General features: G+C 31.6%; 1 protein-coding gene across 1 annotated transcript; it reads right to left on the reverse strand.

Moving 5' to 3' along the window:
- Nucleotides 1-312: 312 nt before the first annotated feature.
- LOC111716722 (uncharacterized) lies at nt 313-25,414 on the reverse strand (the record flags this gene model as incomplete). Its single annotated transcript, XM_023492197.1, has 12 exons — nt 25,327-25,414; nt 23,848-23,908; nt 23,677-23,763; nt 22,036-22,150; nt 19,076-19,133; nt 17,839-17,889; nt 13,827-13,902; nt 13,151-13,207; nt 7,920-7,987; nt 6,642-6,674; nt 4,700-4,739; nt 313-404 (listed from the first exon to the last, which is right to left on the reverse strand). Coding segments are annotated over exons 1-12 (803 nt in total), but the record flags the coding sequence as incomplete, so codon positions are not given.
- Nucleotides 25,415-26,236: the final 822 nt, after the last annotated feature.

Genomic DNA, 26,236 nt, shown 5'->3' on the forward strand with positions numbered 1-26,236 from the left:
CGCCCTCTAAGGCTAGTTACCTAAATTTATCAACTGTCTGGTAAGCTGTTTGACATATCAAATGAAATTATCTACAGCTTGTAAACTGGTAGATAAATTACCAAAAGTTATCAACTGTCTGGTATAAAACTGATATATTTATTACCAAAAGTTATCAACTTTCTGGTAAACTGGTTGATATATTACCTAAAATTATCAACTGTCTGTTAAACTGGTAGATATATTACCTAAAGTTATAAACTGTCTGGTAAACTTGTCGATATATATTACCTGAAATTATAAACTGTCTCCGGTAAACTAGATTTATATTACCTGAAATTATCAACTGCTTGGTAAACTTTTCTCTCGCTTCGCTCGTCTGGAAGTAAGCAGACAGCTAGATAACTCTTGTAGATTTTACCGAACTAAAAATATATCATGAAAATGAACAGTTTTACATTTCTTTTGGTAAAAGAAAATATAAATAAATGCTATAAATATGTACACAAAGAGTATACACCAGGAAAGTACATATATGTTTAGATTTTTTGTTTGTTTTGGTGTTTGTTTGTTTTTTTGTATCCACTGAACGTCAAAGCAGGGGAGGTTTATGGCCGGTTAAAATTGAAAAAAATCCCAAAAATTGTTAATTTTATAATTGGTTTGAAAATCCATATATATATTTAAACAAGAAAATTTTCTAAAATTTTAATTTTATGATTACAAAGAAAAAATGGTGGCTTGATTAGAATATCAGTAAATGCTTAAAAGATAATCATTTGACGTTTTAATTTAATGGCAATTCTAGAAGGACTTTAACTAAGTCTAAACAGTTTTTTTTCCCAGAAACTGCAGTAAACTTTATGTCAACAAAACTTTTGAGGATGATGGTGTTTTTCCTTTATACAATATAATATATTCCTGATTTCACCTAATGGAAAAATAATTCATTGTGCTATAATTTCTTCTTCTGGAATGTGTTTGTTGTGTTATCAAGTTTTTTTTCAGAACAAATTAGAGAAGTTTTGGATCAAATGAAAGGTTTTTTTAAAGTTTTATAAACTAATCAATTTTCGGAATTTATTTAGTTCAGAACATACTATAGCAAAGCATAAATAACAAGACGTTTAGAGCTTTGAAGAGAAGATTTTTATTTAAGAGGTTTGATATCAAAAAATATGAAGCAAAAAACTTTTTATGTTTCAAATCTGTTGCACCATATAGAATAAAACGTTGTTGTCTATCTTAACCTAATTATACCTGAACATACGAAAATACAAGTGACATGGTATTTGAATAAAATTTTAAGCAGATACTATTCAGTAAATACCAAAATTGCGGCACGCTCCTATTACAATGCTATCATTTTTCATGTTTAGGTTTCCTTTGGGCGATATCTTTGGTCTCTAGGTGTCTCTGCTCTTGATATTTCAAGGATTTCATTTGGATTTTTAGATTTTAAAATTGTCAGATTTGTTCCGTTTTTGCTGAAATTTTTCTTTTTACGTAGTAAATGCTATACTCTTAAAACTTCGTCCCAAAATGTATCAGTCCAGATACAACCCGTCCGCTATCAAAGTCAAACAGGACACGATTTACACTCCTACAATCCGTAAACTATCAATGCCACTACCACTAGGCGCAATCTATTTAGCTATCGGTGTCAATACTGACACTAGCTATTAATCGAGCTCTAAATGCCACACAGGGACACAAGCGTAGCTATTAAACAAGTTATTAATCGAAATCTAAATGTCAAACAGGTACACAACCGTGGCTATCAATCAAGCTATTAATCGAGCTCTAAATGCCTCACAGAGACACAAGCCTAGCTATCAATCAAGCTATTACTCAAGCTCTGAATGTCACACAGAGACACAAGCATAGCTATCAAACAAGCTCTTAATCGATCTTTGCCAAATTCTATAGGCAAGATCTCGTGTATTTCAACAAGGATTCAAATTATTTTCAACACTATAATTAAAGCAGAGTCTCTTTATTAACTGATGTATTTGAAGTTTATATGTTACAAGTCAAAGTTGAAAGCCGTAATCATGTCATTATTTGTATCACACAATTAAGGCAATTATGTAACGTTTTACAGAACAGTTATATGTCACTATATATCACATGATTCAGCTAATCATCCTACGAATTAATTTGAAGCGCAGTTCAAATGAATAATGGGTTTACAAACATAGATAGTTAATAGCAGAAATAGTAGTTGTAGAAAGCAGTTGAGGTGTCAACACCTCCTCTCTCTGAGAGAGAGCATGCAAAATGCTTACAGAATATATTTAGGACTAGGGCCGCAAGCCTTATATAACCTTTATACAGTCAACTAGAATGGGTTCACACCCTTTGCTAATGGTAGATGTCAAAGTCTACTACAGTCAACAAGAATGGGTTCACACCCTTTGCTTATGGTAGATGTCAAAGTCTACTACAGTCAACAAGAATGGGTTCACACCCTTTGCTAATGGTGGATGTCAAAGTCTACTACAGTCAACAAGAATACATTATTACTTTTGCTGAATCTATATGTATTTATAAGTTCAATTAATGCATTCCTAAAAATGTTTTGATTATTTGAGTGCTGACTAAGTATTTACTTGTAAATCCACAATGAATGTATATTCAGTTGAGATTTCAATAAGAATAGTCTGTTTAACCAAATACCAATCAGAACAGAATTATCAAACATCATATTTTCAACTGGCTCATAATAAATTTTCTTTCGTGTTTTATCTTGAGCTGAACCATCATACATTATTATTTTGTATTTTGTGCTCGAAAATAAATACTATATAACTATGACTATAATAATTTTCAACGTACTACAGGTTTACAGAATATTGTGTTACCAGATATTTATTACATTTAAACTTTGATTTAAATAGCATGTCACTTATATTAAAGTTTTCGTAATTATTCAGACAAAGTTTTATTACATCAATTTCTTGAAACAGGGACAGCAGTTGATAGAAATATTTTTAGTTTGCGACCATACTCCTAAAATGTCTAGGCGTTAGCCTATACCCTTGGTTATTTTACCTTAAAGGGACTGTAAAGGAAAATTGAAAGGGGGTATAGAATAAAACTTGAGAACCTCAGGCGTTGAACGATACATGTAATACATTTATCTGATGTTCCTGAATGAATGAATTTTCGATTAAAGGAATTGAGTCTTTGCCAAAAATTCAGTTTTTGTAAAACCTATATCTTTGCAACCTTATGATGTAAACTTTTGATATTTCAAACTTACATTATTTGATCTAATAGCATTCATAGTTTAAAATATTAATTATCTACGACATTGGGTTGCAACGATATTGAAATTAGAAAATCAGAGTTTGTGGCAAAAACTCAATTCCTTTGACACAATTTTATTTCAATTTCTAGAGACGGGAACATCAGATAGATGTCTTACAGATATTGTTTAGCTCCTGAGATTCTCAGGTTTCAGTATATACCCCCTTTCATTTTTCCTTAACAGTTCCTTTCGCAATGAATTTGTATTTTTTTTTTAATTTCCGCAACTTCATCTCAAAACATCACTTTTGTTATTTTTGGGCTAAAAAAACCTAGTTGAGTTAATATCAATTCCTAAAGGTAATTAAAAAGGGTGAACAGTCCCTTTAATAAGATCTACACAAAAGTAAAAATAAATGAAAGAATGACAATTAAAGAACAATGAAACCTATAAATAAGTCTCTATAGAATAGATTGATTCTTTAATTAAAAATATAATAATAATGATATACAGGGTTACTCAGACAGAATAAGACTTGACAATCTAGAACTTTAGCAACAAACGAACTGAATTGTACGCGCAAATTAAGGAGAGGAAAAACGTATACTTTTACAAGAATGAATACGTTCGATTCAGTGTTCTATAAACTTAAAGTTTATTTGGGGAACCCATAACACAGTGGAATACGAAGACGACTGTTAGACTTACTCACTAACTATAGAGGTAATGGTTAAAAGTATAGTGAGTCTTAACTTTAAAACCCATGTTCAACTATTAAATGCAGATTTTTCGTATTTGCTATCAAATATTTTTTATTGAATTATGTATCTTAAATACAAAGTACATACGTTTTCTTACGCTATTTTAACAACGTAATTGAAACACTTTTAACCCTAGAAAAACAACAATATTCTCCATATTTTTGATCAGATAAAGGTTTCAAGGGTACCGTTATAAATGACGCTTACAGTCCCTTTAAGCTAAAATAAAAAAATATTTTTATTTTGTATATTTTTCAATATTTTTAAAATTTTATATTTTCTATTATTTGTACTGTTATATAACTGTTCACTACCAAGAGTTTAAAATAATTTTTAAGAGAAGGTAAAGGGGGGGGGGCTAGCGCTGATGGAAAATGATCTGAAAAGAAGGGGGAGTGAAAAACTGCTTCTTCCAAGCAATTTTTTTATTGTTCAAAGATGAAGATATAAAATGTCAGGTTTCTCTAAATCGGTCAAATTTTAATGCTATAATTTTAGTCCTTCGGTATTTATGAATTCTTCTACCATTTAATCAAAGTTTGAAATATCAAAGGTTTACACCATCAGGTTTCTAAGACATCAGGAAATAAGTATTTCAGGGGGAAATATCCAATTCACAAAGGTATCCTTGAAACTCATCCAACTCAATTTAATTTAATGCTTCTGTAAAATTTCGTGCATAGTCCCTTTAAGTGAAAGATTTTACCTCTTTAGGATTGTTTGGAAGATTCTTGATATTGATAATTCTGAACAAAGTTGTATTTTCACAAAAAGTTTTTGTTCAAAATTGATATTATTGGATCATCCAGTTTTGTGATCCTGTAAACTGGAGGAAGAAGAAAAAAAATCATAATTCAAACTAGTTTTCTTTTTAATATTTCACGAGGGAGAAAACTGATTACTCTAGTTTGATAATCTTTTTATTTCATATTTAAAACTATGAATTATGCTAAAGTGTATAAGGTAGAGCTCGGCGGCATTATCGGGGAACGTTTTATTGGTTTTAATTAGCGATATGGATTCCTCGTTAACAGCAAAATTAACGAACGCGGTTAGAACGTCTCTTTGAGATACTGAAACGTTCATAAATTAACGAACGAGAAAATAACAGTTTTTAGATGTCAACGACCAAAAACCAGTTCAAAACAATTAAATTTCCAATTTTTGTCCAAACTTTTTCATAAAATTTTTTTTTCAGAGTAACCCCCAACCCCAACAACCATTAACTAAATAAAATTTAAGTCATTAGTAGCTATAGCAAATATGTACAGGGTGTCCCACTAAATTATAAATTAACAAACGAGAATCTAACAGTGTTTAGATGTTAACGACCAAAAACTCGTTCAAAACTATTGAACTTCCAATTTTTTCCAAATTTTTTCATAATATTTTTTTTTTCAGAGTAACCCAAACCCCAACAACCATTAACTAAATAAAATTTAAGTGATCAGTAGCTATTGCATATATGTACAGGGTGTCCCACTAAACATGGGACTTGAGAGACGACTTGAATATCGTCGTTGTTTTCCGATAATTAATAAATGACATAAAGTGCATCAAAACTAAGATTGAAAGTCTAATGAGCTTTCCAAAATTAGGTCTACCTAAGTCTAATTAGGTCTACCTTCTTTGTATCCTTAAAATTGACGGAGATATTAAACATTTGAACACTTTAGTTGGGTTTTAATAAACTGGAATCTGGAGAAATATTTTCCTAATATCTCCGTCAATTTTGAAGGTTTTTAAAAATGTTAGACAACATTTTGGAAATCTAAAGTTTTAGGAGTAAAAACTTTAACTTTGATACTGCAAAATATTCCTGCATGGAACAGAAGTGATATAGAAGTCGTCATTTAATTCCCATGTTTATTGCGATACCTTGTATGTATACGATCAATTATCGTTAATTTTAAATTAACTTAATTGACCTACACATTAGCCAACGGTATATTTCAATGACAATCGTTTTGGAAAGGTATGAATGAAGTTTGAACTATCCAACTAAAAGCCCATGTGCAAACAAACGTGAAGCAAACATAGAATGAACGTGGAACCAACATTGAATGAATATGGAACGAACATGAAAATAACGTGGAACAAACATGGAATGAACGTGGAACAAATATATAGAATGAACGTGGAACGGACATGGAAGTAACATGGAACAAACATGGAATAAACGCGGAACATGCATAGAATGAAAGTGGAACAATCTTGAAAGAACGTGGACCAAACATGGAAAGAACATGGAACAAACATGGAAAGAACATGGAACAAACATGAAAAGAACATGGAACAAACATGAAATGAATGTGGAACAAACATAGAATGAATGCAGAAAAAACATGGAAAGAACCTGGAACAAACATGGAAAGAACCTGGAACTAACATGGAATGAACGTGGAACGAACATGGAATGAATGTGGAACAAAAATGCAATGAACTTGGAACGAGCATGGAAAGAACGTGGAACGAACATCATGGAATTAACGTGGAACGAACATGGAAAGAACGTGGAACGAACATCATGGAATTAACGTGGAACGAACATGGAATGGACGTGGAACAAGCAATTGCAAAAATACGGAAATTGGCCAGCCGTTACTTCTTTGGCGAAATAAAAATTGTATTTTGTAAAATAACAATTCCTGACAGATAGGGTCTCCTTGTCCACCTCATAACTATAACAAAAGATATCAGATAAAGCAGAAAACAGAGAATAAAATTAAAGATAACTGAAAACAGAAATAAAAAATAACAGAAAACAGAAAACAGAAAACAGAAAACAGAAAACAGAAAAAGGTACCGGGCTTAAACATGTAAGATTAGACTACTCGCCAGTACCAGGTATATACTGTACAATTAGACTACTGGAAGGTACCAGGCTTAAATATGTAAGATTATACTACTGGCCATGTACCAGGCATATACTGTACAATTAGACTACTGGACGGTACCAGGCTTATACATGCAAGATTGGACTACTGGCCATGTACCAGGCATATACTGTACAATTAGACTACTGGCCAGTACCAGGCATATACTGTACAATTAGACTACTGGACAGTACCAGGCTTACACATGTAAGATTAGACTACTGGCCATGTACCAGGCATATACTGTATGATTAGACTACTGGACGGTACCAGGCTTATGCATGTAAGATTATACTACTGGCCAGTACCAGGCATATGCTGTACAATTAGACTACTGGCCAGTACCAGGCATAGACTGTACAATTAGACTACTGGACGGTACCAGGCTTATACATGCAAGATTAGACTATTGGCCAGTACCAGGCATATACTGTACGATTAGACTACTGGACGGTAAAAGGCTTATACATGTAAGATTATACTACTGGCCAGTACCAGGCATATACTGTACAATTAGACTACTGGACGGTACCAGGCTAATATATGTAAGATTAACCAGGCATATACTGTACAATTAGACTACTGGACAGTACCAGGCTAATATATGTAAGATTATACTACTGGCCAGTACCAGGCATATACTGTACAATTAGACTACTGGACGGTACCAGGCTAATATATGTAAGATTAGACTACTGGACAGTACCAGGCTTATACATGTATGATTACACTAGACTGATCAGTACCAGGCATAGACTGTACAATTAGACTACTGGCCAGTACCAGTCATATACTGTACGATTAGACTACTAGACGGTACCAGGCTTAAACATGTAAGATTAGACTACTGGCCAGTACTGGGCATAGACTATACGATTAGACTATTAGAAGGTACCAGACTTATTCTAGACATCTGGCCGGACCAGGCATATGTGTACTGTACGAGTAAACTACATTGCCAGTACTACAGTAAATTACTGTACTTTTACACTATTGGCCATGATAATAGTAAATGCTTATATATCAAGACCTGCAAGGACTGAACTGTACCTGAGATTATAGAATATCCTTCCCAAATGATTTTCTGGAAACTTTTCCTCTTGTTCCTCCGGGTTCTTCTATACAGATAAAACTGTATTGATTTTATTTAACTACAGGGAGAACCAGAAAACTGTACGGAATAGAATGAAGACTTTGAAGCAAAAATTATGTAATATTATGAGTATTTGATGCTGTTACTAAGCAAATAGTTATGCTAGCTATTTATTGAAATTGGCCTTTTTCACTGCACAATTGTCGTGTCTCATGTTCATTAGAATATTTAGAGTTAAAACTTGGGTAAAAAAGTCGTCTTCATATTCCTGAGTTGTATATGGTTCTTACTGTAAAAATTACAATGTCCCCCATGATATGTGAATTTTCCTGGAATCATACGAAGTCCACTAAAAATTGAAACTTAATCGGTTCAGCAGTTATGACTTTAAGTAGCTATCATTATCAGTATCAGTATTGAGTAAACACAAATTTTGAGAATTAAATACAAAGAGATAATAGAGATAATGAGAATCAATTACGCACAATGGATGAGAGAGATTTTACAGAAGTCCTACATTTCCCTGCAAGCAAAAACTAACTTTTTATTTGGAAAATTATTGGTAACCTATCACATATACTATATTTAAGCTGGTTGAATAATTGATATAAAAAAATAATATAAAGAATAATTAAATCTCAAAATCGTCGTATGTAAGGAGTTTTTTGTAGTCATTATAGTCTAATCCTTTATATATGGTAACCTTGTATTAGTCTAAACCAATATCATTTTACAAAGCTATATTTTACAGGATTTGCTTTAAAATCATATTGCTTTCTAGCATATTTTTTTACATATTTATTTTTAAATTTAAAATTTTTTAAAATATTCTTTAAATAGTTAAATGCTAGCAGATGTAAATATTTTGACATTTTTCCCAGTCCTGTCTCCAATGTCTTAATTTGCTAACACAATAAATTGATAGTGTAAAGCTTATCATCGGAGAGTTCCTTTTCCATTTTCCTGTTTAATTTACTTTTTTCTTTTTTCCTTCTTGTTTCTCATTCCTTTTATCTTGTGACATCAAGTTGTGGAGGAGGTAGGACAGAGATAAGGAAGTTTGGAGGAGGAAGGGTATGAAGGATTTTAGTAGAAGATCTCTGCTTTCCTTCATGTTAAAGTCTTTCCAACTAAGCGGAAACCCATAACTGCACCGCTGCGCTTATGCAAAAGCTCCATGCATCAGGTGGAATCCTCCACAGTAGTCCAGTCCTCATAGCTGGCCCAGTAAAAACCAGTATCATTGTGGCTTGTATACCTATCATGGTTTATACTTCTGTGTTCCTTTTTCAGCTAACCCTCCAAGAGTCTTTCTAGCATTTATGTAATAAATATTGTGTCACATGATATTCTGTAAACCTGCAGTAGGTTGTACATTATTAACTATCTATTCTGTAACAAATACAGCAATCCCCATACTTAACCTGAACATACCTAGATAAATTAAACATAACCTAGTAATATGATTAAAATATGCATTGTGATTATCCATGTTAATTCTTTAAATATGTATATTCAACTTAAACTGCGCTGTAAACATGTGTGGAGGGAGGTTAGCTACATTATCTATCCTCGCTAATCATATAAATATGTACAAGGATGTAATGCAAAGAAAGTTAATTGCAGTTGCGTACACATCTGTGTACATATTGAAACCCATTCTTTCTGGGCGGAATTTGTAAACAATAATAGATGCATCATTGTTTGTTTAGTAACTCAGGGGGTTAAAAGCATTAAATTCTGATAATTTTGATAATTCACATAATAGTTTCCTTTGACTAGAATATTTCATTGATTTTTTGTGAAAGATGGATCCCATGTCAGGCTTCAACGTCTGTCTTGTGTTTACATTACTGCCCAGAGACAGTACACTACAGTACAAAAGATGAGTACACCTCTGAAATAACTTTCCTTGCATTACAACCTTGAATATGTACATCAAACTTTAATTGTGCAGTAAATATGAAACATGATTGTCTTAATCATGTGATATAGATAACAACATAAGAATTGTAGTTACGTCAATTTACGTTAACTTGTAATATAAGATATCTAAATAAAGTTAGTTGATATAGAATAATGACTCAATACAGTTTACTGCATGAGAGTAATCATTCCCTGTTCTAACAAACAGGTTGAGGATCGCCCCTTTTAATTTGGGATCGATATATAGCTTACTTGATAGTTAGGCTTGTGTCCCTGTGTGGCATTTAGAGTACTGGCTTGTCCCTTTAATTTGGGATTGATATATAACTTGTTTGATAGCTACACTTACGTGTCCCTGTGTGACATTTAGAGCACTGGATCGTCCCCAATCATTTGAGATCGATATATTGCTTGTTTGATAGCTACGCTTGTGTCCCTGTGTGGAATTTAGAGCCAAAGTAAAAGCTTGTTTAATAGCTATGAGTGTGTCCCTGTGTGGCATTTCGAGCCTGAGTCATAGCTTGATAGCTACCAAGATGGCGCCCAGTGATAGTGGCGTTGATTGTTCATGGGATTGTAGCCTGGTGGATTGTGTCCTGGTTGACCTTGATAGTGGACGGGTTGGACCTGGACTGATACAGTTTGGGACGAAGTTTTAAGAGTACAGCAGTTACTACACAAAGATCAAAATATATATTAAAAGAAACCTTTTTTCTTAATGAACATTTTTGTCTGATGTATAAAAATACCAGACGTGTTCTATCTCAATTATCTGTAAGCTGAATCAGCTTTATTCATCACGGTGAATGGCAGTCTAAAAGAATAAAGTAGAAAAGAGAGTGCCTCCACATGAAGTTTATAGACATATGTCTGCAATATATAACAGTAGATTAACAAACTGGCGGTTTTTGAGAAAATTTCACTCTGTTTAATTTCTACTCTGTGTTATAAAGTCATGGAGGCCTTCCTTTTCGCTTGTACTAATGTACACCTCAAGCAATTCAAAATGGCGAGCATTTTGTGTCTAGCATGAAGGATATCTCACAGTTTCTGATTTTCAGATCGTAATTTCGAAGGAAGTTCTTGTAATTTCTTAAAGCTTTCGGAAAGTTTAGACAAAATGTTAGTGTTACATGGTTCTATTTATATACTCTGCTTGAGCTCCCTTAGTTTTACAGTTGATCTAAATCGATCAGAATTTTGTCAATTACTTCTTTTAAGCAAAAGCTTAAAACATAGCCCTAAAATGTACATGTTTAGGGCTACAATAATGTTAAAGTAAGTTTGTAAGGTCTAACCAAAGGTTAATGCGTTGCAACACTTCAAAGTTGAACCAGTTGTAGAATCGATGCACGAGTATCACAGCTGTTTTTGTCAGCTTGGGTTTTCTCGGCTGCCAAATTGAACTCAATGTTACACGTATACTAAAAAGTAATGTTTATTTCCGACCGGACACTGATTACTCTCCCAAGGGAACAAGAACAAATACAACTTCACAAATATTTCTTTTTACATCTACTTTTCATCTTTCTTAACTTTCGGGTCGATCTCTAACAGACTATTTATTGTGCCATTTTCTACAATTTTGCATGAAAAATGAGCATCTTAGATTCACAAAAGAAATTATAATTATTTTATAAATAATGTTTTTGTTAGTAGCATAAAATGAACTTTTATTTATTCCCTTTACATATATCTACATATAAATCATTGAACCCCTTGACCGAGATGCAACAAACTTTGATTGTGGCCAGAATTCGGTTGAACCAAGGAATATTTCTTGAGAAAATAAGAATGTTTTTTTTCTTCGCGACTTAAATTGACTATAATATAAACAATTAAAAAAGAAAACTTTGCACAAAAAGATAATAAATCACGGTTTGGAACTTTCTCCCTCTGAAATGAAAGGTCACCAAGAAATTACGTCTTTAGTCCCTGTGATACATTTGTGTAGTTAGCTAGCTGTTTAATATCACGAGAATGCAGTGGTTTATTTCTAATTATCAAATTAAGTGGATAATTCGTGGACTAATTAAATAAAGCTCAAATTAGGAAAACTTAAATTAAAACTATTTGCTCTGAGAAAAGATAGAATTATAGGCGAAGGGAGAGGGGAGGGGGGGGGGGGGATATCAATTTCAAAATTAAACAAAAAGTAATTCTGTATTTATAATTTCACAGTGAACAAGACAGAACAGACATTACTGGTCCGACTTTGTGACCTCATAACATCTATAGTTTTTATTTTAAAATCAAATTTATCCGGTTAAAATATTAATGTTTTCTCACGGATCAATAATTTCGTTTTGCTTTTCACTTTGCTTATCAATGATGGACAACTTTTTCTATAAATTCATCATGTAACATTTTTCGACCAACAAAAATTCAATAACTAGGATATCGAAATTTTAAATCATTTCAGCGAATTTTCGATAATTCATTCATTGAAAATGTTATCTTTATTATTTTATTATTTATATGTTTTATATATTTTCGCTTAAAATCTCATGAATCTTTGGAATCCCTATCTTTTTCTAATCGGTAGAAGAAGAAGAAATATTTCCAGCCAAGAGAAGAGATTTTAATTGATGATTTTCATATTTGTACTTTAATTTCGATAGAATAGGGACTAAATAGTCTGCCTTTGCTCATTTTCATATTTGTACTTTAATTTCGATAGAATAGGGACTAAATAGTCTGCCTTTGCTCATTTTCATATTTGTACTTTAATTTCGATAGAATAGGGACTAAATAGTCTGCCTTTGCTCATTTTCATATTTGTACTTTAATTTCGATAGAATAGGGACTAAATAGTCTGCCTTTGCTCATTTTCAAAAAGTTTAATAAAACAATGGAATTCCCTTAAACAAGAAATTTAACCGAAACCTCTTCACTAAAGATTTCCACAAATCGGAAAATAACAATAAAGTTTTTCTTTTTCTTTTCTCAAAACTATCTGAAAACTCTTTAATCATTTATTTGGTTTGCCTTTTTTCAGGGTTCTTGGTTTGTCTGATTGTATTCAATGAACGTGGATAAATTGTTTTGAACGTAATGAAAATAAATTAAGTAAAATTTGTTCAAAATTTTCTTTTTTGGAAATTTACAAATGAAAACATATAGATCTGCGAAATCTTGCATTGATTTTACTTCAAATGTACGAAAAAGAAATGCAATTACGGATAAATCAGCGTAAAAAAAAAACTAAGATTATTATTTCCAGAAATACAAATAATTGTAAGTTTAGCAAGTATGCACATACCTGATATAACTTTGGATTAAATCCTAGAGAATAAAGAATGTCGTCTGTGTCTGTATTCTAAACATAACAAAATATTAAACAGGGTACACAATGTTTTTAAAAATGATGGGTGTAAAATGTCTCTCGTCTATGATCCAAGTGGTACATTTTTGAGAACATTTTCCCTTTGTATTTCAGTATATTTCAAATATACCTTTGTATTTCAAATATAATATAAATATCTAAGAATACATACATAGATAGAGCTAGATTCAGCCTGCTTATAAGTAGTCTTATCAATATTTAAGACAGGGTCGACTTTTAAGTGTCGCAACGCCTTGGGCTTCGATTTTACCGCTCTAATTCACATATACTTTTATGTAGCCCTTAAGATCTTTAATGTGTGTACATATTAGCACTTGTTTTTTGCTTTAGTTTTTAAAAAGTAATTGAAACCTTTAAATAAAAGTTACATACATTTTCTGTGGTACAAACTCTAAATTTCAAGATTTAAAAAATGTCATTGTTTACCTCTATTATTCTTTAAATAATGGCGCTTTGGACTCACGTTAAGCAAACAAAAATGTAATCAAAAATTTGATGAGGAACTATAAAGGTTAGAGATGGTTTACATATGATGTTTATAAGTTTAAAATAAATATTTGTTTAATGATAACAAACAAAAAACATCCTTTACCTGATCTGAAAGTTTTCTTTCTGAACCAGCGATGCTTCGCACCCTTCGTTGGCGGCCTTTAGGGCCACAGGGAGAACTAAATAATAAGTTTACGATTGGTTTTATTATTTCAATAGGGTTTCAAATCGTAATTGCGCAAAAATAGCGCTAAACTTGATTTGCAGCTGCTATAATTATTTGGAACAAGTTCAAAATGTATCGTGTTGCACTGGCATGTCAGAACAATAACAATACAAAAAAAAATGTTGTTCTCTTTCTTTTTATTTGCCAATATTGCAATTGAGAATATCTATTTTTAATTTGATAATTATTCAATTCTATTTCAAATATGTCAAATTAATTTTGTTAATATTATTGTCAAATACACAATCAAATAAATGAAATTTATTTTCAGCAACCTTTGTAGTCGAAAGTTGTAAGAGAAAGCAGGGTTGGTATTTGAAGGGGCGCATGACCGTGTAAGAGAAAGAAGGCTTGGTATTTGAAGGGGGCGCATGGCCGTGTAAGAGAAAGGAGGGTTGGTATTTGAAGGGGGCGCATGGCCGTGTAAGAGAAAGAAGGGTTGGTATTTGAAGGGGCGCATAGCCGTGTAAGAGAAAGCAGGGTTGATATTTGAAGGGGGCGCATGGCAGTGCAAGAGAAAGCAGGGTTGGTATTTGAAGGGGGCGCATGGCCGTGTAAGAGAAAGGAGGGTTGGTATTTGAAGGGGGCGCATGGCCGTATAAGAGAAAGTAGGGTTGGTATTTGAAGGGGCGCATGGCCGTGTAAGAGAAAAAAGGGTTGATATTTAAATGGGGCGCATGGCCGTGTAAGAGGAAGAAGGGTTGGTATTTGAAGGGGGGCATGTCCGTGTAAGAGAAAGGAAGGTTGATATTTGAAGGGGGCGCATGGCCGTGTAAGAGAAAGCAGGGTTGATATTTGAAGGGGGCGCATGGCCGTGTAAGAAATGTATCTAGATATAGTAACTGTTCTGTGGATATTGTTAATCTTGAATGCTTGATCTCGATATCCAAAGTGTGCAATTTTTTTAATTTAAGGTTATATGCTGACTTCACTAATATTAATTTTTGTTAAAACTTATGACGTGTTTTCCAAAAATGCTATAGGTGAGTTAAAAATAAAAATATTAAATTTTGCCAATTCAAGTACGTACAGGCGTTAGTCTTTAATTTAGCTAAATTTTGTTTGAGACAAATAAAAGTCACCGTGTTTATAATGTATATTGAACAAGCACCACTTAAAAATTTTCTAAAGCTGTTCCCTTTCCCTTAATCCAATATGGAACTACTTAAACAGATGATAGCCAAAAAACTCTGAAATAGGAAGTCGACTTTCAAACTCAAGTTAGGACTTCAGAGAGTCTAACAAGCATTAGACACAGCAATTGTGCAGTGTACACAGACCCATTTCACTTATAAGTGAATTAGTAACTTACTAGTATTTGCTTTGTAACAACATCAAATGCACTTCAGTATTGCTTAAATGTCGTCTTTATATTTCTACAGTTTTTGGTTATCACTGTTCTGTATACTTACATTCTACTTCAATCAAAAAAAAGATTTTTAAGATTTATTTGTTCCAAACGTTTTGCGCATCCGATATTTTTAGATCAAAATATTTTAGCCCGCAAAGAAAAATAAATCTAGCACCCCCTTCCAGACTTCAATTCAGTACCCGCCCCTGGTTACATAAATTTTAGTAGACTTGATACTTTTGTTTTTGCAAAAACAAAAATAGGATGGAATTTGACAAATAACACACATTTACATTTGAGATGGAAAAACATGGTGGTAAAGACGGAAATTTTTCAATGAGAAAATTTCCAAGAAAGGGACTGAACTGGGGCCGTTCCTTCCATAAACTACATTGGTCTACAACTTGACGTCTCCTATATTCGTCGTCTATTGTACGGAGAAATTATCTATCTATCAGATAACAATTTAGCATGAGCGATCTAGCGGCCAACATATCGTCCACCAAAGTACGTGAACTACACGATCACTATCTCTGTGTGTACTTTGAAGAGCAGATATTAAAGATACGTACACATGCACTGTACAGGGTCTACAACAGGTATAACTGGGAATGCAGTTGTACACAGTATAAAACAGGTATTAAAAGGACTGTACAAAATACATATATATACTACTGTTGTCGCTAAGGCACAAGATTCTGACGATGAACAGATAGACAAGGTATAACCCACAAATCAAAATCGATAATGCAGAAAACTCTTTATTTCCTAAAAAAATAATGAAATGAATAATGATAAATAATTATTACAGGGTTTACAAATTTATAATGAAAAGATTCTTACGATCTATTTTCCTATTCGGGGGTTATCTGTCGAAAAGTCCGAAGACGCTTTTTATACATTAAAACTTCTGAAAAGATTAACAATTAAATGTTGATGAAAGTCACTAATTCTTTAAATAGAAATGTTTTTGTTTAACTTTGAAATGGTTCACAATTGATAAACGTTTATACTCCGTTATCGGAGAACAAAGAAGAAAAGCGGGCTGAAATTGTTTGGTTTGGATTCTCGTCTCCGAGAGGAGCATTTAAGTTGAAGACGACATTACATAAAAATGGGGGGGGGGTCTTAATGTTAATGGTTGACAACTACATGTATTAAAGAATTCTACAGCGCTAATGTTAATCATGTTTTCAAGGGATTGTAAATTGTGTACAACAAATATACAAAATATATTAAAAGAACTGTACAGAGTGTACATGGTGTCCCAATAAACATGGGATAATTCAGAGACGAATTCGATATAGTCTTTTTAAATAATTCTTTGATTTAGTATAGTGATACCTACTGAGAAAACTGAAAATCCGTAAGATTTTCGTCTGCTATGTTTACAATTTGTTTGTTTATGTTTTGACTGCATACGGTTGTACTTAGTAAAACAATGAAAATTACAGTATACAAACAGAGTGGACTTGTCCGTCTTCACTGTTCGTTTTTTGGAGACATTATATAGACGCATCTTTACAGCCATTTACTGTTTTCATAAAATAAACTCTAGCAGACATAATAATATAATGACCTTTGCAATTAGGTATTACAATGCTAATTTATAACAATTAGACGATATCGAAATCGTCACTAATTCTTATGTTTATTGGGACACCCTTACAACAACTCTAAAAGACAATGTACAAATGTACACAACAACTATCAAAATGATTGTACAGAGTGGACAACAATTATTCATGAGACTATAAGAAGTGTACACTGTACACCATGCAGGTATAAAAGTGACTGTACAAAGTAAATATACATGCGTTAAAGGGACTGTACAGGGTAAATATATAGGGGCTGTACAAAGTAAATATATATGCGTTAAAGGGACTGTACAGAGTAAATATATATGGGTTAAAGGGACTGTACACAGAGTAAATATATGTGTTAAAGGGACTGTACACAGAGTAAATATATGTGTTAAAGGGACTGTACACAGAGTAAATATATGCGTTAAAGGGACTGTACCCAGAGTAAATATATGTGTTAAAGGGACTCTACTCAGAGTAAATATATATATGTTAAAGGGGCTGTACACAGAGTAAATATATGTGTTAAAGGGACTGTACACAGAGTAAATATATATGTGTTAAAGGGGCTGTACACAGAGTAAATATATATGTGTTAAAGGGGCTGTACACAGAGTAAATATATGTGTTAAAGGGACTGTACACAGAGTAAATATATATGTGTTAAAAGGACTGTACACAGAGTAAATATGTATGTGTTAAAGTGACTATACAGAGTAAATATACATGTGTTAAAGGGACTGTACAGAGTAAAAATACATGTTTTCATGGAACTGTACAGAGTAAATATGCATGTGTTAAAGGGACTGTACAGAGTAAATATACATGTGTTCATGGGACTGTACGCAGTAAATATACATGTGTTAAACGGACTGTACAGAGTAAATATACATGTGTTAAAGGGACTGTACAGATTAAAATACATTTACTAAAGGGATTTTTAACGTATTCTCACCTGAGACTGGATCTAGTTGGTCTAGGTGTGCTACAGGGAGAGGGTGCAGGACTAAGGATATATTATGTAGGGTTATTAAACATGAGATTCAAGGTATCAACCCTATCCTTGACCTTGTATTTAAATCTGATTCCTTTTTTAATTTTTTATAATATTTTAAACATAACTAACAAGAGGTATCCAACTTTCAAGAATTATGCAGCCTTTAAAAGTTGGATGTGAGGGCCGAATCTTTGGGCCCACCTAACCAACCCTTTATATTTGGTGCTCTTTATATTTGGGCCCACCTATCCAAACCTTTATATTTGGGGCCCACCTAACCAAACCTGTATATTTGGGGCCCACCTAACCAAACCTTTATATTTGGGGCCCACCTAACCAAACCTTTATATTTGGGGCCCACCTAACCAAACCTTTATATTTGGGGCCCACCTAACCAAACCTTTAAATTAAACCAAAAATAGCCCAACCAGGATAGGGTTATGTAAAGAGGAAAGTTTTGCTAAAACTTTTAACATAAAAAATCTCATGTTTACAAAAGCACTTATTTTAAAGTTAATTACAGCGAGTTTAACTAAAAATGCGAGTAAAGTTATATGTACAGGGTGTCTCAATAAACTTGGGAATTAAGAGAAGACTGATTTCCGACAATTAACAATGACAAAGATTGTATCAAAATAAAGATTGTTACTGCTCATTACTGCTAATATCATGTGTTTACGTAATAATGGCGTGCGGAACAAAACGATTTTAAAAAACGTCACTTAATTTTCATGTTTATTGGGACATTACTATCTTTATTTCATCGTGGGACTCACTTTGAGATGTATTTAAAAGCTTACTACTATAGAATTTAAATTTGATAATTTAACTATACTAAAAATTTTAATAAAAAATGAATATGTATGCACATTCTCAACTTTTATATTATCAAATAGTTGGAGAAAATAAAGTTCATCAATTCCTAGAGAACTTTAAAAAAACTTATAGCATAGACGAGCTAAATAAAACATTAAGTTGAGTTCAAGGGACTACGTAGATGTCATTTTATTTAAATCTTTGATATTTTAAACTGTTATCGTAAAAGCAAAAGTAAAAGCATAAAATATCAAATACTAAAACATAATATTTTCTAATCTAAGAACAAGCTATATTATATACACACTATATTGTTTACTCTAAAGCTAATAAAAAAAATAACTAATCAAAAACTTAATAAAACAGATTTAATCTTTACCTTAGACCATGCCCAGGGGAGAAAAATGTAGATCCGACTGAACTCTGCCCAGAACAATCTGGTTATAAAAGTATAAAAATATAAAAATATAAAAATATAAAAATATAAAAATATAAAAATATAAAAATATAAAAATATAAAAATATAAAAATATAAAAATTGATTTTGTTAAAGGGACTGGAAACGTAATTATATGTGAGCTAGGGTTGTTAATCATTTTTAAAAACGATAGTTTTTTTTCGTTTTTCATTTTTTTTCTAAAAACTAACGTTTTTGAAAATGAACCACTCGTTTTGAACTTTCAAAAAACGATTTACGATATATTTTTACCGAAAAATGTTTGTAATAAAAAACAATCGTTTCTTTTTAAACACGAAAGTTTATATAAATCGCTAATGAATCTAAGTTTTATAACAATTATTTCATGTTTCTCAGAAAGATAAGGTTAAAAATGTTGTATTAAATGTTTTGTTTTAGCGAAACAAATAACCTGAATGTTTGTAATGACCTTGGATATTTCGACCATCAAATGTATTTTTTTTCATTAAAAGTTTGTTAAAGATCTTTAACAAAGAGTCGTCGTTAACGGTCGATAGCAAAGGGTCAATTTCAAAAACGACCGTTTTCTGAAAAATAAAAACAATCTTTTTTTCAAAAACGATAGTTTTTATTCAAAACTAAAAACGATCGTTTTGTTTTTCGTTTTTTCTTTTCAGAAAGTTGCAACATTCAACTCGGATTGTAAAATAATCAATTTAATTCCAAACAAATCGTTCAGATATTACAACCAATAGTCATCAATTATTTTTCGACACACTCGTATTTAGTTAATATTTCATAATATTTTTGATCTTTCTTTTTTTTAATAATGTTTCGCACACGATGGATTTTTAACATTCCTGGAAAAAATGAAAATGTCGTCTTCATTATCAAAAATCCTCGAAACAGGGACAAATGTTTTCAAAAGTAACTCTCAGATCATGAAAAAATATAAGAATATTTTGAAAAATCGACTATTTACGAATGCGTCGAAAAATAATCGATGACTATTGTTTGCAATATCTGAATGATTTGTTTGGAATAAAATTTACTTGTTTACAATCCGAGTTGAAAGTTGCATCTTTCTGAGTTTATATGGACGCTATCGTTATTCGGTATGAGACGTCTTTAACAATTTTCTCCTTATAGATAGAAGTAAGATTAGTTGCGATCGGAAGCGGTTATTTTTCGCCGTAAGCCTATACCCCCTTTAATTTTCGCGAACACTCCCTTTAAACACCTTTTTATCCAAAAACATTATATTATCTTCCACATTATTGTTCAGATATAAGTTTTAAGGGTATCGTAGTAAATCGGTCCAGGCCTTTGTAAACAAACAGAATTTTCTCATTTAAAAATTAAATGGATCTGCAATTAAAACGCTACTAACATTCACTTTAAATTCTGGTAGACGTAATATTCTGCGGGTTATAAAATCAATCAAAAACACACTGTTAGAAAAACATTTCTTCCTAATCTTGCCATAATTGCTGTCAAAAAAACGAAAAGGTTCATGGGGAAAAACTCAAGAAACCTCCCATTAGTCATTACTTATCATTATTGTCTCACCACTTAAATTTCTTTTAATTATAAGAAATGATATTGTCACAGGAAATATATTAATTGAAACATAGATAAAACTTCTGTTGTAGTATATGTATATATATATATATATATATATAATTGTAATATTTTTCATTTTTTAATAGAATATAGAAATTAATAAAACAGATTCTGATAAAAGATAATTTGATTTTTTACAGAATACAGATTACAGATTGCTTCTTGGTTATATAAACATTAAATACAGTAGGGTTTCTCAAACATTGACAAAATATTATTTGAAGCTTTCACAAAGAAAAACAATTTTTTTTTTGTAAAAAAATATGATTCTAGTTCCTCTTTATTTCTGACATTTTTGATGGTATAATAATGATCCAATAGTTATCAAATTTTCGGGAATTTTATAAAGCATCTTATATGAAAGATACTTTATTGTTTAACAAAAAAATTCCTACTTATTTTAAAGTNCGGGTTTTTTTTGCTCTCCCTGTATATATAAATATTTGGATACCATGTCATATTTTTTTCTATATTTTCAATATTTGAGTTTAATACTTTTGTAATGAGATTTCGAAATGGTGAAAAGATTTATCGGATTTCAAACAAACTTTTCTGCAAAACTCAGCTTTTCAATCTTGAAATCATTTTGTTGTTATATTTTGATATTGAAAAAGATTTTTATAAATGCAATCATATTTTCAATAAAACGGAATCAAAATACGTAACCATATTTCTTTATCGTAAAATATATATATTTTGCTGGTTTGGTCTGTTTGTATGTCTGTTAGTTTAAGTTTGTACATAACGGCTTAACCGACGAAGCCCTGTATTTTTTTCGGTAACTTAAATAGAATGAAAGAGAAAGACAAAAATCTTAAATTGCCATAAGTACATGATGGGTCACTTGACATTATGCTTACAGCCCCTTTAACATGTGTATACATGAAATAGTAACCGTTTTTACGGTAATCTGTAAATGGAATGTATTAAATATGTATCTAGATTCCATTACTCCTCATACATGCTCATGATTCTAATACTAAAATATAAACCAGAAACCTGGTTACCATAAGTGTTTCATCTTTTTCTCTTTTTATTATAAAATGCCTCCAAGGAATTATTTTTTATTAATGGCTAAAATTTACACAGCGCTTTGGGTCCATATGCTTGCAAAAATAACATGTCGCCTAACCTGCGACCATTTTTCTTCCAAATTGAATATCCAACATATAATTTTAGCGCATTAACAGATGACATTCCTTACTTTGAAAAATCATATCTAGACATACAATTGTTTCAATTTTTTTTATTGAAAACTGTAAACAAAAGTCCTCTGTTTATTACTTGATACCTCTCACCTCCCAATACGTAAACTGACCTGGGTGATGGTGTGGGTGAAGTATTGGTAGATGCCAACGAATTCGGATTAAGCAGAAATGAACTGATTGAACAAGATCTCTTCTCTCGTTTGCACTAAAGATACAAAAATCTTAAGTGCTACTAGGAATAGATTTTTTTTACAGTTTCACCCATTACCTCGAAGGATCGAAACAATTTACAAAATGTCATCTTGACTATTTTTATTAAAGGTTTTATACTACTTTACCTGAATCTCAGTAATTTTAAAAATGAATAAATAGCCAAGAATAAGCAGAAACAGCTTTAAAGATCTCCATATAATTGTTAAATTACTGTGTACTGTACACTGGAAGGAAGAAAAACTTACGGATTCTTTATAAAATTATTTTCGCGGTTTTTATTAGAATCTTGAGAAAACAGCGATAAGAATAAGATTAAAGTTAACTCTTTAAAAAAAGGTCGTCTTATCGTTATTTCAAGTAATTCACCATTTAAATGGTACCCTTGAAACCTTAAACTTATCAGAAAATAGGGAAGATTTTTTTTTTAATAGCTAGAAAAGTGTTTAACTCTGATAATTACACCAGTTTCCAAAGCATGAAATGCGCAATGCAAATCCCTTTTGTAGAGAAACCACACATGAAAATGGTCAGTTTTCAAAAACAAAAACATGGATATCAATTTGTTGTGAATCGGCTACACCGCTCAGTCAATGTTTAGGGTCGGTTCAAATTATGTTTACAGTGCAATTTAACCAATGACTGTTATCTGGATTTTAACTTTTTGGATAAAATTTCCTTGAATCGTTTTTTACAAATATAGATTATTTTCCAGATTTAGTATTTTGAATAAAATTTATTAATCAGATATTTAATCTATACGTGAATTTTCCTTAAAACGGGACCATTTTTGTATTTTTGTTAACATAAATATAGTTGTAATACTTCTTATTCAGTGTATAAGTGTTACCGTTTAAAAGTGGAATGAAATAAAGGAAATCTAAAGCCTGAAACAGATGTAAGTAAATCTAAAGAGTATGGAAAGTATTATCAAGTAAAAAAAGAACAAATAAAAGGACGCTAATGAATGATGGAAAGCCGGAGCTCTCTAAAAAAACTCTCCGCCTTTCATTTGCCTCATATGACAAGTTAGTCTCCCGTCTTCCACCCTTCGTGATAACTAACTTTCAGTTCGACGTTTAAGCCCAAGCAGATCCTATTTCCTTTTTCCTTGTGTCAAGCCGTATTTCAAGCCTATTGACTTGAAAACATGTTTAAAGGGCTGGCATCTTTTAATGGATAAATCGCTCGATAAACATGAGGCGACTTATCATCTGTCCCACTGTTATAGCTGACTACAGTTTATTGACAAGTAAGCATCTCTCCATGCTTACAATAGAATTGTATAACTTCAAAAAGGTTTTGGGAAAAGTTTCAATCAAGAAAACTAAAAATTGTGAAATAAACAAGCTTGGCAAGATTTTTTAAGGTTTGTTTTTCTTCCTCAAATATGTTTTTTTTTATTTGTTAGACGAATAAACACAAACATCCGAATATAGAAATGGAAAAAAACTTTGCAATGCAAAGAGGTTGAAAATAAATATGCAAAGATATTTTTCATTGTAAGTCAGATTGACTGACCTCTAAAAGTGTCGTGTTATCTAATCTTTCAGAGATCTCATTTACAAGATTATTCAGCGAGCTCATTAACGTAGTTGGCAAAACCTCCTGAACAAAATTAATTTTTATTTTACTTTATTTTTATTATTATTATTATTATTATCATTTTTATCATTATTTAAATTAAATCACCTGTTGTTGGTCGGGTAAAGGAAATCTATAGTCTGAAGAGTATCCCTGGCTTGATTGAGATCTATTGCAAGAAAAAATGTCAGTTTTAGGAAAAAGGTAGATAAGAACCCATATTTTTTAATTGTCAACATTGACTTTTTAAACAAATAAAATCTTCGGAAGAGACAATCGAATAGATCACGTGTCCGATTTGTAACTTATTTCGAATAAAATTGATCCATGTTTTCCAGATGGTAATTTTACTTCATACGATTTTAAGTGACTGCAGCACCCTGAACTAAGTTTCGGTCAGACTTCAGTGGTCTGCAGTACTATGACCGAAGAATTGGTTGGTTTTAGTTGGTTTTCCTTGGTAATAAAGATTGTAAATATTCGTGTTTTTCTTAAACACAGTTAATTTTCAACTAAGGTTTCTCTTAAAGTATCTTACGAATTTAAGCAAGCAGAAGCCGAAAATAACAGAAATGTAAACTTTTCAAGTGAAATAATGATGGATTCTTACTCTTTTGAGCTAAAAAAGGTTTAAAGGGAAATAAGAATTTTTGCAAGAAGAATTTAATTAATCTACAGGGCTGAATAAGATGGAGATCGATAATTGGTCTCCAGATTTACAACAAAAATGTTCTGCCTATTGTATATTTTTTTATTAATCTACTTTCGAATAAGATATTTGTGATGCTGTACTTCTTAACTTATTAAACAACAAACAACATTACGGAGTTAAAACCATTCTAATTTTAAAGCTGAAATTGTAAGCTGTCAAAACTTTAATTGTTAATTAATAATTTTAATTATTCATAATTGAAAGATAGGAAAACGTTTATAAATTAAAATCTCTTTTATGTACAGAAAACTTATTTGCATAAAGGGAAAAGTAAAATGTTCCAAAAGAAATCTAAATTCTTTCTTCATAAGTGGTCGACTCGAGCCTTAATCCTGTTAAATACTCGACTCTAGCCTTAATCCTGTTAAATACTCGACTCTAGCCTTAATCCTGTTAAATACTCGACTCTAGCCTTAATCCTGTTAAATACTCGACTCTAGCCTTAATCCTGTTAAATACTCGACTCTAGCCTTAATCCTGTTAAATACTCGACTCTAGCCTTAATCCTGTTAAATACTCGACTCTAGCCGTAATCCTATTAAATACTTGACTCATGTCTCAATCCTGTTAAATACTCGACTCTAGCCATAATCCTGTTAAATACTCGACTCATGTCTCAATCCTGTTATATACTCGACTCGAGTCTTACTCCTGTTAAAGAGACTCGAGCCTTAATTTCCAGTTAAAGAGACTGCAGTCGTAATTTTGAGTGACTCTTCATCAATAGAATCGATTGCATGTCCGGCCGACTCACTTTTAAAGGTTGCTTGCTCAATTCACTAGCACTAATATCATAAGATTTCTCTGTTTTCCCATCTGCAAAAATTCGCAAGTAACTTTTAGATAGAAACCCCAATTTAAAATAAAAACTGTACCTGGCGGGTGTATAATAGGGCTGAAGAAGGTTACTGGAGCTCCTACTACTGCCGGAATAAATCATTTTCTATCTAGAAATATTCATTCTAGAAATATGTAATCCAGAAATATCCAAACGAGAAATATTCAATCTAAAAATATTCTATCTATAAATATTCAATCAAGAAATATTCAATCAAGAAATATTCAATCAAGAAAAATTCAATTTAGAAATATTTAATCTAGAAACATCTAATCTAGAAATTTTCAAACGAGAAATATCCAATCTAGAAATATTTAAGCTATAAATATGTACAGGGTGAGTCAAAAAAAGTGTGATTAGCGACGCCTGGTGCAAAATTGTAACTTTTTTGTGCAACTCTTCTGTGTGGTGTTTTTTTAATATTTTTAAATTTGTTTTTGTTTTTTGATATTCCAATTGCTTGAAAAAAAATCCGTGAACCTTTTTCTCTCAAAATCAAAAGTTCAGAAAAGCAGAAATGTGTACATAAATTATTTCTATCAAAATCTATAATTTTATAAAAATTGAATCACAGAATCACAGAAAAGTAGCAAAATTGTAAAAATAAAATTCGCAATTTTCAGTTCTGGTCTAATTTTTAAGGAAAAGTTATTTAAATTCTTAATTTCCTTTCTTCTTATTATATTCTAAAGTTTAAATACACCCTGTTCAGTTGAAACCTGAAGTGTCATTAAAAAACAACTTTTCCTTAAAAATTAAGCTAGTACTATTAATTGCAAATTTTCTCATTGCAATTTTGCGAATTTTTGTGATTTTGTGATTCAATTTTTATAAATTTTAGATTTTCATTTAAATAAATTATATACACATTTTTGCTTTTCTGAACTTTTGATTTTGGGAGAGTTCGCGGAATTTTTAATGGATTCTGTAAGGCTGTAGGATGTCGT

The sequence above is a fragment of the Eurytemora carolleeae genome, unplaced genomic scaffold, assembly GCF_000591075.1.
Source record: "Eurytemora carolleeae unplaced genomic scaffold, Eaff_2.0 scaffold2174, whole genome shotgun sequence".
NCBI lineage: Eukaryota > Metazoa > Arthropoda > Copepoda > Calanoida > Temoridae > Eurytemora > Eurytemora carolleeae.